Source organism: Amphibalanus amphitrite, unplaced genomic scaffold (assembly GCF_019059575.1).
Source record: "Amphibalanus amphitrite isolate SeventyFive unplaced genomic scaffold, NRLGWU_Aamphi_draft 001017F_arrow, whole genome shotgun sequence".
Taxonomy (NCBI): Eukaryota; Metazoa; Arthropoda; class Thecostraca; order Balanomorpha; family Balanidae; genus Amphibalanus; species Amphibalanus amphitrite.
The window spans coordinates 6074-23484 of record NW_024882511.1 but is presented as its reverse complement, the minus strand read 5'-3'; the positions used below and the strand labels follow the sequence as shown (position 1 = coordinate 23484).

Genomic DNA, 17411 nt, shown 5'->3' with positions numbered 1-17411 from the left:
CAAATTAATGCTCTCTTTTAGAATATTTGTCCTTTTTGCTCACCTAATCGTAAGGACTGAGCCATGGATAGCACACAGTCAAATATAATGAGCTGGGTGCTGTATCTAACTGGGTAAGCACCCGATCATCTTGAAGCTTTGAAAGCACATAACATATGATCGCAAGAAATTATACTGCCCCGAAGAAGTCATCCTCATGCTGAGATCCCGCCCTTATAGTGAGACGCTATTCCAAAGATTTGTTGGGAAATAACTTTTGCAACTATGCTGTGTTTGGCGAAAAGGCAGCTCTTTGCACCGATGCCGAATAAATTTACATTTGTTCGATCAAATATCATAAGGCCACTAAATAACACATGTTCTCTAGCGACAGAATGCAAGAGACACAACCATGCAGCAAGCAGTCTGAGTGGAAAAAAACAGTGATCAGATGGGCCTCACTGCCCTCATACGCTTCACTCTGTCAGTTAAATGCTTATTGTGTGAGCATTGATAATAAAACTCTGCAGACGAAAAAGGCATGTATACGCTGCATTGTTGCCTCTGCTACAAAATACCCATAGTGAGACATCAAAATAATTGGCACGTCAGTACCGTTGAATACTTTAATGAAACCGCGAGGAATGAAACTGCCACCATTTGATGATTGTGGGGACCTTGTACCTACTCGTAATTTCAAAAGTCAGTCATCAACCAGTCTAAATGTTAACGATGATATCGAACTTATAGGTGTAGCACTGCTGTTCTATTGAGCGTACTTATATTAGTAAGGCACTTTGTACGGTTTCCAGAGCAGAAGGTGATTCGCTACTTTGACCGGGTCCCTCAACTGGCCAACCCAAAAGCGTCCGTGATCAGCCGGAGCGGCACAGAAGTCCAGAACAGGCGCTACCGAAACATGGATCAGCTGGCGTGCACACTGCACAGTGATTCTCGTCGACAAGGACTACAGAGAACTAAGGGGCCAAAGCAGACACAGGCAGGCTTGCAAACTTTCCGATACACACTGCATGCCGCGAGCTCCCCCCCCCCCCCGTGCCTGTCTATGTGAGCGTTATCGTTAGAAGGTCGCGCCATAAGGTCTCCCCCGGTAGAGCCAGCGGCAGTGGAATGCTGCAGTTTTTTTCGCTAATGAAAACTGATTCTGAAGTCTGAATGAAGCGTTTGATCAAGCTTATTTGTCACAAAATATTGACAAATAAGTGTCAAACATCTATACTAGGCCTTTCGCCCACCAGAGGAGTATGGCCCCGACCTTGTCTATTTAGATTCATGCATCAACTTACCAAGTTTAACCAAATATTCGTAATTAGAAGTTGGTTCTTCTCATCCTACGGTCAGAGACAGCCAGTGTCAATGCAAGATAAACACCCGCACACTATATCGGCCTGTCAGGGGCAGGAGGTCGGTGACAGGTCGCTGGGCTGTGGAAAACGGCCAGTTTAGGGCGCTGGGCTGCCGAAAACGGCCAGTTTAGGGCGCTGGGCTGTGGAAAAGGGCCAGTTTAGGGCGCTGGGCTGCGGAAAACGGCCAGTTTAGGGCGCTGGGCTGCGGAAAAGGGCCAGGTTAGGGCGCTGGACTGCGGAAAACGGCCAGTTTAGGGCGCTGGGCTGCCGAAAACGGCCAGTTTAGGGCGCTGGGCTGCGGAAAAGGGCCAGTTTAGGGCGCTGGGCTACCGAAAACGGCCAGTTTAGGGAGCTGGGCTGCGGAAAAGGGCCAGTTTAGGGCGTTGGCTGCGGAAAACGGCCAGTTTAGGGCGCTGGGCTGCCGAAAACGGCCAGTTTAGGGCGCTGGGCTGCGGAAAAGGGCCAGTTTAGGGCGCTGGGCTGCAGAAAAGGGCCAGCTTAGGGCGATGGGCTGCGGAAAAGGGCCAGCATGGGAGTTGGGCTAATGTAAAGTAAGACCTGTTAGAGGTGCTGGCCTATGATGCGGTAAAGAATGACTAGCGCTTACGGGATGGGGTTTGGAGGTTGGGTGACTTGTATATGGCAAGCGGCCGCTGATTGGCGGAAGGAGCCCCGCCCCGGCGCTGCGGGGTTCGGCCGTGGCCGCTGCTGTCCCGCCGGACAGCGCCGGATAGCACCACTTGCTGCTGCAGTCGCCGACCGCTGCAGATCCAACATCTCCGGTATAATCCGCAGCGGCCGGCACGGAGCAGCTCCCAGCGCGCCCCCGTGCCGGCGCCCAGGGGCGGCACGCGGGCATCCGGGGCACTCCTCCGGCGCCCCGGTGCGGACAGCGGTGCGGAAGTTTCCGCCTGCCGGGCGGAGTGGCGCGCGCGCTCAGCTCAGTCCGCACGCCCAGATTGTCTCCCAAATCCGCCGGCCTTTCTCGGTCGTCATGAATAAATACTGATCGGAATCTCCACTGAGCAGCGGACCGAAGGAGGCCGCGGCACACTGATTGGATTCCGTTCAGAGAACAGCGACCTGGCATCACGAGCTCCTCCGTAAATTTTGCAGGGATATGTGGATCTGGAAAATACTGAGATTTCTGCCCCACTGTGCAGGTGGCAGGATTTCGATTCACCCGTCTCACGGCATGTCATATTTCGATGCTACTGAGGAACATGTTGTTTCAAGCGCAGTTCATGGACTGGGAACCTTTCAAGCAAACTCTTGTGAGCTTGATATTTTTGATCAGAAGACATAGTTAATTTCGTAATTCATTTCACATTTAATCCGTGATTTCTTAGCCTAAGTAGCTTTTTTTCTCCAGAAATATTGTGTGGTTTAGATAAGGATTTTAAAACTATCTACAAAAACTGCCACGTGACCAATGACGAGCGTGCCGGACGGCTCAGTCCATCTGGCCGGGCGGAGCTGGGAGTGACAAGCAGCGGGGAAGGGCCGAGCTGCAGAAATGTCGGCCGGCCGCCGCCTCTGCGGAGATCGATCACAGACGCCGCCGGCCGCCAAAGGTCGACCATCATCTGCGGCCGGCGGGCCGGGGTGTGGGCGTGCAGCAGACCGGCTCTGGTGGGCAGTCGCTGCTGTCGCCAGAGACTCGGCAGTCGCCAGAAGCTGCCCCGCGGCCGGCCGAGACGGTCGACACGGCCAGAAGAGAGCGATGGACGGCGGTATAGCGGACACGTGATGACGGTGGCGACAGGCCGACGGGACCGACACCACGGCCGAGGATGGATGGATGACTCAGAGATCAGCGGGTAGCTGAACGCCGGCTGTCAGCGCCAGGGGAGGAGGGCTGATCGGAGCTGGTAGCTGACCCGGGGGCTGTCGAATCAGGATGGCTATGAGTTCCCGAGTATGAAACCATTTTATGGCAATGCGGTACACCCCGGGGCGTTGGAGGATATTGAGGATAGCGGGAGATAGCGGTCCAAGCCGCTGAGGATAATGGTCTGAGGACATTGCAGGATGGCGGTCCAAGCCGCTGAGGATAGGTAACGGGGGAAAGCGGTCCAACCCGCTGAGGATAGCGGGAGATAGCGGTCTGCGTCCCTGAGAATAGCGGGGGATAGCGGTCCGAGCCGCTGAGGATAATGGTCTGAGGACATTGCAAGATAGCGGTCCGAGCCGCCGAGGATAGCGTGGGATAGCGGTCCAAGCCGCTGAGGATAGCGGGGGATAGCGGGAGATGGCGGAGATAGCGGTCCGAGGAGCCAGTGAGGACAGGGATAGATCGTCGACAAACGCTCTCAGTGAGCGGCGACTGAGCACAATCGGCCCGCGCCGGTCAGTACGGCGCGGGGAGGCGTGCGGTGCTGGAGGTGAGCGTGGCCAGTGCGGGAGGCACCGCCCCTCCGCCGCGCACTTACCATGTTCAGCCACACATTGGAGGTCAGAATCTGGTTTCTTTCATCCTAAAACGCATTTGGTGGCACGTCAGACATTGGTGGAGATGTGGCGGTGAGATGAAGGGCTTGTTTAAAGGTGCTGAACTTGACTATGGATGGGGAGAGAGAGAGAGAGAGAGAGACAGAGAGAGAGAGAGAGAGAGAGAGAGAGAGAGAGAGAGAGAGAGAGAGGGAGGGAGAGAGAGAGAAGGAAAGAAAAAAGGGAAAGAGAGAACAGGTGGAAGAAAAGAGCTTTCGTAGATTACGTACATGTTATTGGGGTTGGTTTGATTGAAATAATGCTCGAGGAAAATTATGAAGTATATTTGTTACAGGCAATGTGTGGAATCAGGCATTCCATAGAATGCCTAGGCATTCTATAGAATGGCTGACCGACCAGGCATTCTATAGAATCCCTAGGTATTCTATAGAATCCCTGACTGCTTAGGCATTCTATAGAATGCCTGGCTTAAGCTCCCAGGCATTCTATAGAATGCCTAAGTATTTTGATTGTCCGAAACACACTTCGAAAATTAGGGGTCAGTGGCAGTAATGCTATTTGTTTACCTAATTTTCATTGTTGGCCTAGGCCGGTCGTCACCTCACACCATTTCAGGGCAATGAGCTGAGAGGAAGCAAGGGAGGTATTGGGCTATGCCGACCACCAAATGGTGCGCCGCAAGCAGCAGCTGATCCAATTCCGTTGGCACGGGAGAGCCACGGCGCAAGGCATGCGGGAGAGTCACAGGCCAACCAGTCGCTTAAACGGTTACCCTCGGAGGATTATGCTGCTACAGATACGAAGCTGCATTAGAAGAGTGTTGGCTGGGAGGGTGGACCGTAGGCTTGAATCGAAAGTGATTGCGAATGACGATGGTTTTGTTCTGATGTTAGAAATGAAGGTGAAAAATACACCAAAGGTCACATTTTATGTCGTCATAAGCACTTCGTGTAACGACTCTCAATATACATACATGGACAGCTCAACATACACCGTAATGTCAGGGAATAACCTGAATAAATGGTTCATTATTCCACGTCTGGGCGGTGGCCCGGCCGTAACGAGAGCCGGATTAGGTGTTGTTCGATCTCCCCTTCCAGCTTGACTTCTGGGCCATGCGGTATTCGAAAGGTCGTCAAAGACTCAAAATTATGAAATTGTACTTCAGTTCTTCTTTGGCAATGTTCGAAAGGGTGCCATTTCTAAAACAAATAGCTAAGCCATTTTTTTAGGTCAGCCCAATTTTTGTCCATTTTTGGCTCGTAGCCGTTTTCTTCAGTTTGACCTTAAATCAATTCCTTAGAAGGCAAACACCTCCAAAAATGGACAATTTGTCTTTTTTTTTTCTGTGTAATTTTTTCTTTACCAAAGGCGTTTCCGATATTGACATTACCACCATCGTCTTTCTAGCGTTAAGATAAATACTCTGTACTCTCAGAATGAAATCCTGATACAATCCATATTACTATTTGAGGAGGGTGCGTCTGTCCGTTACCGAGGTCCCGACTTGGTGGTGCTTTGCGTGGACTACAGGCCAGACCGTTGCACCTAGCGCGCTGAAATTTGCACAACTTATAGATCAAGGATGCGCGACGTGCCTTTGAGGGGTCTCAGCTCGATCGGGTCGACAGTGAGCGCGTGGCGCGTGCTCAAAAAGTGCAAATTCGCGTCATAGACTTTACGTGTATAAATCGGCGTGCGAAATCAGGCGAAAACGGCTAATTTTGGCCGACACGGGTCCGGTCCCGGCGCAATATCTTGGTGACCAGGGGTCCGGCCGGCACGGGGAAAACAGCATCGTGTAGATAATTGAATCGGCAATTGAATGGTGTGCGATACAGAGTATAGCACGCGCCACGTGCACCGGGGAGGGCACTTTTTTTTGGAAAAATTGCGGTTTTTGACGGATTTTGGAATTGATTTTATCTTTAGGTGACCGTTAAATGGAGCGAGTTGAAACAACGCCTGTTGGCAAGAGAAATGTACCGCCTTTCATGGGAAGATTGTGAATAGCTAATTTATCGACGCCAAGGTGGTACAAATCGCTGGAGAAAATGTTGTTTGTCGATGTTTCGCTACTTTATTATTCACACGGATTTTGCTCAATGATCTGATATCTCTGGCAATTAAAAATGGCACCGTTGGAAAGAGCATTCAATTCTGTCCAAGGTTCAGTCTTCATTTTTGCATGATGATCAAAAGTATTCTTAAAAATGTAAATGTTCCAAACCATTACATTGTCATTTTTAGCGAAATTCATCGATGGCCCTCAAAAGACTTCACGCCAGTTTTCGACTTATTCTAAAGTGAACGCATGATAATACGACACGGGCACCTCGATGCGATGTATCATTTTTGTTTTATTACAAAATGCTTGGCCGTCAAAAAGCAATCGAAGGAAATGGATACCAACCAAATCGACACAGACCAACCCAATACCCACGGGTAAAACATAACCCTTCTTCGCGTTGCGGAGCACGCGGGTAACCCTAGTTTGACCTAATAAGGTCAGATTGAATACCTGACCGGAAAATTTGACTGAATGAACATTTGTGATTTGACTGAATGAACATAAATAGCTGAACGCAAGGTAGCCTGGCAGAAAATAATAATGTTATATGTCGGTCTGTGCTCATAATCTTATACAACATACACTTATATGTTGGAAAGATTCGTGTATTTCCTAGGCATTCTATAGAATGCCTGAAAATCAGGCATTCTTTAGAATGCCTAGGGATTCTATAGAATCCCTGGTGGGTCAGGCATTCTATAGAATACCTAGGGATTCTATAGAATGCCTGGTCGGTCAGGCATTCTATAGAATGCCTAGGCATTCTATAGAATGCCTGATTCCACACATTGCCTGTAACATATTCATTGTTTCTTTTATTCACTAGTTAATTGTAATAAGCATAGAAAAATCAGAGTGACCTACATACACGGCTGATAGTTGAAAATTGATGAATGCGACGTTTCGAAGTTTCATTCGGCTCTCATTATCCGCAGATTTGATGTATACAATCTACATGTCTTCTATTACCAAACTTATAAATGGAGTCCCTTTTTTATAAACACGTAAACGTTCAAGTAGGCAGCAGCAGATACAAATTATACAGAAACATGCGATGCTGGATAATAAAATACCTACCTATGCTAATTAAGATTTATGAAGATCGATATCACAGTAGGTATACTTGATCGAAATCAAATCGAATGATTTCGGAACCATGTGTTTAATGTTGTTGAGCGCTTGTGCGAGGAACATTAGTAAAAGCAGTTTTAGTATCATATGACCTTTCCTCGTAAAATATAAATTAGCAAAAAGTTCTGTCTTTTGTTAACAATTCCGACGAAGATCTGTGATCGAAATATCAATATCAATATATCCTTTTTGCTAATTTATATTTTACGAGGAAAGGTCATATGATACTAAAACTGATTTCGGAACCAGATCGAAATCATTAAAAGTGAATCGCACAATGATTTACAACATAATCTTTTTCAGGCACGAACAAAATCAAATGTTTTGCAAAAATAGTGGTCGTAGGTAATCGTCACATTTGGACTTCACGGCTACGTGCAGTGAATGACGATGGCTGAAAGATGGTTTACTGTGGCTTGTTGTGGGGATCAGTCGATTTAACGCGCACGAGTAAAGTTATCACTGCACGAGAGCAGTGAATAAAATCAATGGTTTGGGAGATTGGGAGCAGCGAGTGCGAGGGTTGAGTGGATTGGTAGCTGGATTGGTTGTCATTTTTATTGGTGAGCAATATAGCACTTTTTATATACTTCCACACCTTTTATCTCACAAGCTATTTCGGCCCTATTTTCAGTTTAATTATGTCGGATCTTGATTTGCGCTTAATACCAGAGTTTAGTGGTGATTCTAAAACATCTGTAACTGAGTGGATAGAAAAAGTGGAGCTAGTATGCAGGCTGAGAGGGATTCACGAGCTTGAGGAAGTTATACCTCTTCGACTGACGGGGGGAGCATTTGCAGTGTATCAGCAGATCCCTGAAGGAGATAAAGAAGATGTCGTTAAAATAAAGGAGGCACTCACAGCAGCATTTGCGCACGATTCGTTCGTGGCCTACGAGAAGTTCGTCTCGCGGAAGCTTTTACCATCGGAGACACCGGATGTCTTTCTTGCTGAGCTGAAACGTCTGTCCGCATTATTTGGCGGAATCAGTGAGCGCGGGTTAGTATGTGCGTTCATCTCTGGTCTCCCGGCATCGGTGCGACAGGTTCTACGTACCGGCTGTCGCATAGAGTCTATGCGAATTGATGATCTGCTGGTGCGTGCTCGTGCTGTCTTGGCGGACACGAATGCGTTCGCTGTCAAGGCGCAGTCCTATGCAGCAATCACATCACCGCCACCAGTCGTAGCCGACGAATGCTGCGGTGGAGTTGGAGCGCGATATGAGAGACGCTGCTTCAACTGCAATGGAGCAAACCATCTCGCCAGAGACTGTCTCCTCAAGAGGACGGGCACAGAGAAGCGCACCGATGTCAAGTGCTTCAGGTGTGGTGGTCCGCACTTCCGCCGCCAGTGTCCGGAAAACGCCGTGGGAGAGCAGTCAGCGCCAGCCTTCTCTCCGACTGTCCAAAAATAGAGGCGCTGCCTTGCACAGAAGTGTCGGTTGATGGTACTCGAGTTCTTGCACTGGTTGATTCTGGGTGCAGTCTGTGCATCTGTCACGAGTCTGTTTGTCGGCAGTGGCGGAGAAGAAACATATACCTGAAGGCAATAAATGGTCAGATGATGCGGTGTGCTGGAGAAGGCACGGTGCGGATTCGAGCGCCCGAGGTAACCGAGGTCGAAGTTCATGCTCTCGTAGTAAAGGATAAGCCTCTGGGATTTCATTTCATTTTGGGCATGAACGCGATCACTGCAATGGGAGGGGTGCAGATCAGCAGTTCAGACGCTGTCAGGTTTGGACCAGCAGCGGTGGTGGATGATGCTGTGGGTGCAGCAGTAAGTGAGGAGACAAGTTCAGATTCTGTCAGGTTTGAATCAGCAGCTGTGGTGGGTGACACCTACTCGTTGTCTGTGGGTGCAACAGCGAGTGAAGAGAAGAGATCTGAGTCAGAACAAAAGGAACAACAGTCTGAGCCAGCCGCAGGAAAGGATCTTGCTGCTCCGTCAGGCGTGATGCCGGTTGTTTTTCACGAAAGAACCGTATACTCACCTGAGTCATTGTGTATCGACGAGAAAGACTACAGGATTGTTTTTGATTCGGGCACAAAGACTTGGATGGTTGAGTGGAAGTGGACGGAGCGAGGAGAGCCAGACACACTGAAAAACAGAGTCGCGTCTTATACTGTGCCGGAAGATCGTCGGGCTGAGTATGAAGAGGAGCTACAAAGATGGGTGGATAAAGACTGGCTCATTCCGTACGATCAGACAGAGCACGGGCAACCAGAGGGACTGATACCGCTGATGGCGGTGCTGCAGGAGCGCAAGAAAAAAGTGAGGCCCGTATTGGATTATCGAGAGCTGAATGAACATCTAGATACTCACACGGCTGATGCAGACGTATGCACTGAGAAAATGAGACAATGGCGGAAAATGGGAGTCAATGTCGCGGCTGTGGATTTGAAATCAGCCTATCTGCAAATTCATGTTCATCCGTCCCTGTGGAAGTATCAGACCGTGATATTCAGGGGCAAGAGATGGGCTCTATCGCGACTCGGGTTTGGAATGAACATATCACCGTCAGTGATGAAGTCGGTGCTGAGCACGGTCCTGTCACTCGATCCAGAGGTGAAGAAGGGGACCAGCAGCTACGTGGACAACATTCTCGTGAATGAGGATGTTGTGTCGGCAGACAGCGTCCGTGAACATCTTTCAAAGTTCGGCCTCGTGGCAAAGGAGCCAGAGCGCGCGCGTGATGGAGCCAAGCTCCTGGGTCTGTCTATCCACGGAGAAGGCGGCGAGCTACAGTGGAGGAGAGGAGATGACAGCCATGACGTCCCCGACGAGCTAACGCGGCGCTCTGTGTTCTCCCTGTGTGGAAAGCTCGTGGGACACTTCCCGGTCTGCAGCTGGCTGAGACCAGCGGTGGCGTTCATCAAGCGCCGAGCGAACTCAGTGACGGAGAGCTGGGATGATCAGGTTCGCTGTGAGCACGTGCGAAACTTCCTGGTGGAGGTCACAGAGAGAGTGCGGCAATCGGATCCGGTTCGTGGCCGCTGGGACGTTTGCGGCGATGATGAAGCCCATCTATGGGTGGATGCCAGCTCAGTAGCCATCGGTGTGGCGCTGGAAGTTGGCGGTTCAGTCATTGAAGATGGTGCGTGGCTTCGTACCAGTGACGTGACGCACATCAATATGGCGGAACTTGATGCGGTCGTGAAAGGCCTTAACTTGGCACTGGCTTGGGGCTTTCAAAAGATCACCCTCTACACGGATTCTGCAACTGTGCATCGGTGGATTTCGGACGGCCTCAGTGGTAAAACAAGACTCCGAACGAAGGCAGCAAGCGAAATGCTGATTCGACGCCGAGTGGAGATAGTTACGTCGCTTGTGAAGGAATACCAGTTGCAGCTGTCAGTTGAACTGGTGCAATCTGAAGCGAACAAAGCTGATGTCCTGACGCGCGTACCACACCGCTGGCTTCGAGCCCTGGCAGAAGGAGAAGATGAGGCGCCTCCTGCATGCGGACTGGCTGTCGAGACCGGTACGGATGCCATAGGCTACCTGATCGCTCGTGTGCATCACGAATGGGGCCATCCAGGCATTCGTCGCACGCATTACTTTGCACGCCTTGAAAATTCGAACGTCACCAGAAAAGAGGTGCAGAAGGTCGTCGCAGACTGTCAAATTTGTCGGTCTATCGACCCCGCCCCCGTAAAGTGGAGGTCAGGCAAACTTGAGGTGGACACAACGTGGTCAAGATTGGCGATTGACGTAACGCACGTCCGCGGGCGACCCTATCTCACGGCGGTGGACTGTGGACCAAGCCGGTTCGCAATATGGCAGCCACTGAGTGCAGAGACGGCTGAGGCTGTTGCAGAGCAGCTTGATGTGCTGTTTGTGGATCGAGGCCCACCGGCTGAGGTGCTGGTAGACAATGCGACAACCTTTCGCAGTCGATGCTTCGCCCAGTTCGCATCACAATGGGGCGTCACAGTGCGATACCGCTGTGCATATGTTCCATCTGGAAATGGAATAGTGGAAAGAAACCATCGCACGGTCAAAGTCATCGCTGCTAGAAAAGGATGCAGTGTTTTGGAGGCGGTTGACATTTATAACGCAACCCCACGGCACCTGAACGACGCCCAGTCCACTCCTGCGGGTATCTTGAGCAGCTGCGTCCAGTGGGATGTGGGCATGATGGCACCACGGACACCAAACACAGCAGAGAGCCCATACGAAGTTGGTGAGTGTGTGTGGGTCAAGCCACCGCAGGTCCGCTGTGACACGCGCTATGAACAGGGCGTTGTGACAAACATCATATCTGAGCAGGCGGTAGAAGTGGATGGTATACCTCGACACATCAGAGACCTGAGACCACGAGTGGCAGAAGGGGCTCCCGGAAACCTTCAGAACACCAGTCAGGTTACAGCCCGGCACGTGCAAGATTCCAGTGAAGATGAAGAGCCATTAGTTCTCCGGTTCGGTTGTCCAAGCCAGACCGACGGCTCTGTTGCAGTAGAACCAACTGGAGATGGGGTACAGACAGGTCAACCACTGAGACGCTCTGCGCGATTACGAAGGGAACCCCAACGACTGATGTACTCGTGACAGCGTGTTGTGAACGAGAGTGCGATGTTGAAACTGACTGTGTCACTGTAACTTATTGATCTCGCTTGTGTCTTTGAGATCAGGGGGGAGTAAGGGGAGGTCAGTTGTGACTTTGATGTCAGGGGGGAGTGTGGGGATCAGTCGATTTAACGCGCACGAGTAAAGTTATCACTGCACGAGAGCAGTGAATAAAATCAATGGTTTGGGAGATTGGGAGCAGCGAGTGCGAGGGTTGAGTGGATTGGTAGCTGGATTGGTTGTCATTTTTATTGGTGAGCAATATAGCACTTTTTATATACTTCCACACCTTTTATCTCACACTTGTTTAACAATGCCTGTCTAATACAAACATTCCATCGGCGATTCATTCTCAACTGAGCTGTAGTAGAAACCAACGACACTGTGAGACGGAAGCTTTTTGTCCAACGGAGCTTACACGAAATTTAGACCTCACGACTGAATGTGCTGAAGCCTAATAAGAAATTTCCGGGACATTGCAAATTGGGCGCTGGGCCGTTCCGGTGAACATATGGCGGTAGTCGTCTCCAGTGGCGCTCTCACCGCGACGTCGTTCCCCCGGCAGACAGCAGCGTCTCATATTGCGACCGTTTTTCATTTTGATGGCAGCGAGCCAAACGACTTTCAACCACTCAGCGTGCGGTGAGCACCGCGTCGCGCCTCGAGCACCATCGATCACGGCGCACGCGACGGCCGGACCGAGCTCGGGGGGCTGGAACAGACACCCGGCCGCCCTCCTCGGGCTGACCCGCCACCCAGTACCCACCGCGGGCTGACCTGACACCCGGAGCCGACCTGTGCGGGATGGACCCGACACCCGGGGCCGATCTGTGCGGGATGGACCCAACACTCAGGGTCGATCCCCGCGGGCTGGACTCGACACTCATCGGCTGACCGGCCTCCGAGGGATGGCCCCAACACCAGGGGCCGACCGACCACCCCGGCATGGACCAGAGAGTCGGCGACCCGTCGCCGACCCATTTTTAAAGTTATTCCTGTACTTGAGGGATCTTTTTATTGTATGATGTGGTGACGATTGATCGGTTGTATCGGTTCCAAACCCACCACCACTCCGGCAGTGGCGCCTTTGGTGCTGTGTGTCCCGGCGGCCAGTTGGCGGGATCTGCCCTCACTATAACGTCACCCCATGGGCTCGCTATCGTTACCCCATGTCCCCGCTGTGGCCACCCCATGTCCCCGCTGTGGCCCGCCGTGTTATTGGCTGCGCGGTGCGCGGCCGGCCGCGGCCTGTCGTGCCGCGCCCGGCCGATCCTCCCACTCGGCGCCCATCTCCGTAAGTCCATTAGGCAGCGGCGGCGCGCCGGTACCGTCGGCGGCCCGACGGGGGGGGGGGGAGCGTCCGATGAGCGATCTGCCCCGACAGTGCCCACCGTCCTGTCCGCCCCGACAGAGCAGACGCTACACGAGTCGCCAAGCGACGCGAGAGGTGAAACTGCAGCGAGTGGCCGAACGGGGGACTGAAGCTGTATTGATCGGACGTAACGGGTCGGCTCGGCCGCATCCGCCGCCGCTCGACCCCAGCCTGCGGGCGGCCGGAGGCGGCGGGTCGGGTCGGGTCGGGGCCGGTCAGCCGGGTCAGGCTGGGTCGGGTCAGGCTGGGTCGAGTCACGTCGGGTCGCGTTGGGCCCTGTCAGTCGGATCAGAATGGATCGGGTCGGGCTGGGTCGGGTTGGTCCGGGTCAGGTCGGATTGGGCCGGGTCAGGTCGGGTTGAAGCCAGCTGTCACAGGCCCCGGAGATGGGCCGGATCTGATCGATCACCTGCCGGGCAGAGGTGCCGCGGAGAAATGCCGCCGTGAAATGGAGGCCCGCAGCTCTGGCGGCTCGGCCCGTGCCGAGGAGGTCGTGTTCGGTGCCGCGGAGGTCGTGTGAGGGGCGGAGGACTCACGGTCGGTGCCGCGGAGGTCGCGCGAAGGGCGGAGGGCAGAGGACGGAGGACTCACCACGTCGATGATCTGCTGCAGGGAGATGCCGAAGCTGATGACGATGGGCTCCGACTCGTTGGCTACCGGCCGCTCCAGCACGTTGTAGTCGGACAGCAGCTTGTCCAACACCCGCTTCTCGTGTGGACCCTGCACGGAGCCTGCAATCACACACAAACGAGAACTCTGACTCCGCTTCTCGTGGGGACCCTACACAGAGCGCCCCACACAAGAGCGTCCTGTAATGGAACCGTAAGGTCCCTGCCTTCTCGTGTGGACCCTGCACGGAGCCTGCAATCACACACAAACGAGAACTTTAACCCCGCGTCTCGTGGGGGCCCTGCACGGAGCCTGCAACCACACACAGACGAGAACTGTAACCCTGCTTCTCGTGTGGACCCTGCACAAAGCCTGCAATCACACACAAACGCGTCCTGTAATGGAGCCGTAAGGTCCCTGCCTTCTCGTGGGGATCCTGCACAGAGCCTGCAACCACACACACACGCGTTCTGTAATGGAGCCGTAAGGGTTCCCACTTCTCGTGGGGACCCAGCACGGGGCCTGCAGCCACACACAGACACGAGCTGTAATGCCGGCTGACACAGACGTCGGGCGTTCACTGGTGCATATTTTTTTTTTTTTTGTTGGGTTAGGCCCTTTCGGTCCAATTAGACCATTTCAGAGCCGGAAGGATGATAGAAATTAGGGGAGGGTCCACGTCAAAACAGCTAGTGACTATTGAGCTAGTGACTTTTGAGCTAGTACAAAAGAGCTAGTGCTTTAAAACAGATAGCGCCAAAATAGCTAGGAATGCAAAACAGCTAGTACCTCAAATCAGCTAGAGACAAAAAAGCTAGCGTCAATATAGCTAGTAGAGCAAAATAGCTAGTGCTTCATTATAGCTAGTGACAAAATCGCTAGCGTCGAAATAACTAATGAAGCTGTAGCTTATTCGTACGAAGTACGGGCAGCTATTATAGATTCTTTCCCGACGAGCCCTCTGTGAAGATTTTGCTCGTTTTCTTAATTTTTGCGCGTGTTTTTGTTGTCTTCAAGTTAAATTCGCGTGTTTATTTTTCCGTTCAGTTATTATTGTCGTTTTTTGGAGTGAGTTGATATTTCCAAATTTTTAATTCTTTCAAAATTGCCACTTTTTCATTACCCAAAAGTTAAATTTGTTGCAATGGAAATAATAAAATCAAACAGGGGAGCAGACAAGATTATTTACAATGGATACATTTACCGCAAAAACACAACAAATGTTACAACACAGAGCTGGCGCTGCGAAATAGCAAGATGCAAGGGCTCTGCTTCCACACCTGTTACTTACATTAATGGTGGCGAAATTATCGAGAAACAACCACATAATCATCCTCCCGATTCAGTGCGTACCGAAATTGCCTCCTCACTACATCAAGCTTTAAATTCCGCAAGTACATCTCAGTTACCTCCCCGACGCATCATAAGTGATATTAACATTAGTGTGGAGGCACAAGCCATGGCTCCGAAACGAAAGAACATTACATTAACCCTCGCCCGTAAACGGTGTTTTGCCACCTTCGCCCATGCAGGGGGGGGGTTGGTGCGACCCCCCCTGGCGTTTGAAAACGGAGCGTCGTAGAGCTTAGCGGAAAAGACCAACGGCTTGCTCTCAACGAGATCTCGCGATTGGTGGTATATTTTTTGGTCCTAGGTCAACATTTGACCTACTTATGACCGGTCAAAGGTCAAATTTTCGGAAAAATCTAACTTTTTCAGATTTCCGCGCCGATTGCGGCAAAACGGTAAGAGATATCGACTTGAAACATTCACTATCGTGATCCTTGATCAATTCTCTATCGTTTGGTGTATATTTCGATGTCATAACTCTAAAAATGATGCGTTGGGAGCATCGGAAATCTGCAAGGTCATTTGTGCATTGGGTCACGTCAGGCGTGTGACGTCACTGACCTGACCCTGACCCAAAATGAACTACAAGAAACAACCGACGATGCCTGAAATGGATAGCAAATTCGAATTCAGGGCATCAAAATACCCCGAAAAGGCATAAAAGTGCAAGAAGTCATTACAGGTCAACCGAGGTCACTGACCTGACCTTGACCTTAAGTAACCTTCAAAATGTCAACGGACATTGTGCCAATGTCAAATCAGCCAGTTGTGATTCTAAAACAATCCATCAGTGTGTCAGGTCAGTCGGCATTTATACCAATGTGAAGCAATCTCCAATTTAGCGTAAATCTGGCCGGAGGTTGTTCCCTTTATGACGTCATATGACGTGACCTGACATGACCTTGACAAATTTTTTTTACCAAAAGTTGCGCAAAGGATGCCCCAAAAGGTACTGAAAATTTGAGCAGGCTATCTGAAACGGTTCGGCGTGTAGCTAAGAAAAACCTCAGGGGGGGGGGGGGGTTGCACCAACCCCCCCCCCCCCTACATGGGCGAGGGTTAAGGCTGCAAAGAAAAAGAAGAAGGCTGGTAGGATATGCCCCGGAGCCATCGACGAGGGCAGAAATTCAAATTCCCGAAAAATTTAAATTTGTTAAGCAAGGGGAAGAAGACGTACGCTTTTTATTATACGACAACGCCGAAAACGAAGACGATTACAACGAACGACCGAACGACCGAATCATAGTTTTTGCGACCGACCAAATGCTTGACGAACTGGCGGCGAACGATACATGGATGCTCGACGGAACTTTCAAAATTTCACCAGTACTTTTTAGTCAGTTATACACCATTCATGTGGTTGTAGGTGACTCAGGCCATGTTTTCCCTTGCGTTTATGCACTTCTTCCGGACAAAACTTTCGCAACATACCGAAAATTCTTCGAAATTTTAAAGTCATTTAGAGATCTGCAACCGCGTACGTGTGTTATTGATTTCGAATTGTCGGCCAAAAGGGCCCTCCGCGATGCCTTCCCTGACGTCTCAGTAGAGGGATGTTTTTTTTTCATTTGACTCAAGCTGTTTGGCGTAAGGTTCAGGCCAGCGGTCTTGTCCCGCAGTATCGGGACAAGCCATCAGTCCGAGAAGCCATCAAATCACTATGTGCGCTAGCATTCTTCGAAACGTCGCAAATTGTTGAAACTTTTGAGGAATTACAAGAGGAAGTGGAACGGCTGGGGGAAGAAGGATTACATCAATTATACGATTACTTTGAAGATACATATATAGGAAGGCTGGGTAGAAGAAGCAGAAGAGCACCGTTGTTTGACAAAATTATTTGGAATGTTAGAAGGAGGACAGAGGAAGGGATCCCTAGGACAAACAACAAATTAGAAGCGTGGCACCGGGGAATACAAGGCATGTTTGACTCATCACACCCATCATTAATGAGATTTTTCACCGCCATCCAAAAAGAACAAAATCTTCAAACATCTGATCTTGTGAAATTCAAAAGTGGCCAGGATGTTCAAAAACAAAAGAAAACATACAGAGACATGAATGCCAGATTGGTCACTCTACTGAGACGCTACAGGGAAGGCATTATTAGCAAAAAAGAATTCATTCGGGGAGTAGGCTTCAACATCACTTTGAATGTTTGAGATGGCATGACGCGGGAAATACATGAGTCATAGATACCTTGCATTTTCGAAGCGAAGTGATTGGGAAGGGAACAGAGGTCCAACGAAAGAGCTATTTTGACGCTAGCTGTTTTGTCACTAGCTGTTTTTAAGCACTAGCTATTTAGCTTCACTAGCTATTTTGACGCTAGCGATTTTGTCACTAGCTATAATGAAGCACTAGCTATTTTGCTCTACTAGCTATATTGACGCTAGCTGTTTTGTCACTAGCTGTTTTGAGGCACTAGCTGTTTTGTACTAGCTCAAAAGTCACTAGCTCAAATGTCACTAGCTATTCTGACGTGCACCCTTAGGGGAAGACATTGGTCTGGGCAGG

General features: G+C 50.6%; 1 protein-coding gene across 1 annotated transcript in view; it reads right to left on the bottom strand.

Moving 5' to 3' along the window:
• The window catches only part of LOC122369223 (neuronal acetylcholine receptor subunit alpha-7-like), a gene marked incomplete at its 5' end in the record, with an annotated part of 44286 nt that extends 30568 nt beyond the window's left edge, over window positions 1–13718 (bottom strand). The window contains 2 exons of the mRNA XM_043343787.1: window positions 3779–3823; window positions 13530–13718. Coding sequence (XP_043199722.1) covers window positions 3779–3823; window positions 13530–13718 — 234 coding nt within the window. The remainder of the gene's footprint in view (window positions 1–3778; window positions 3824–13529) is intronic.
• Between the last annotated feature and the right edge of the window lie 3693 nt (window positions 13719–17411).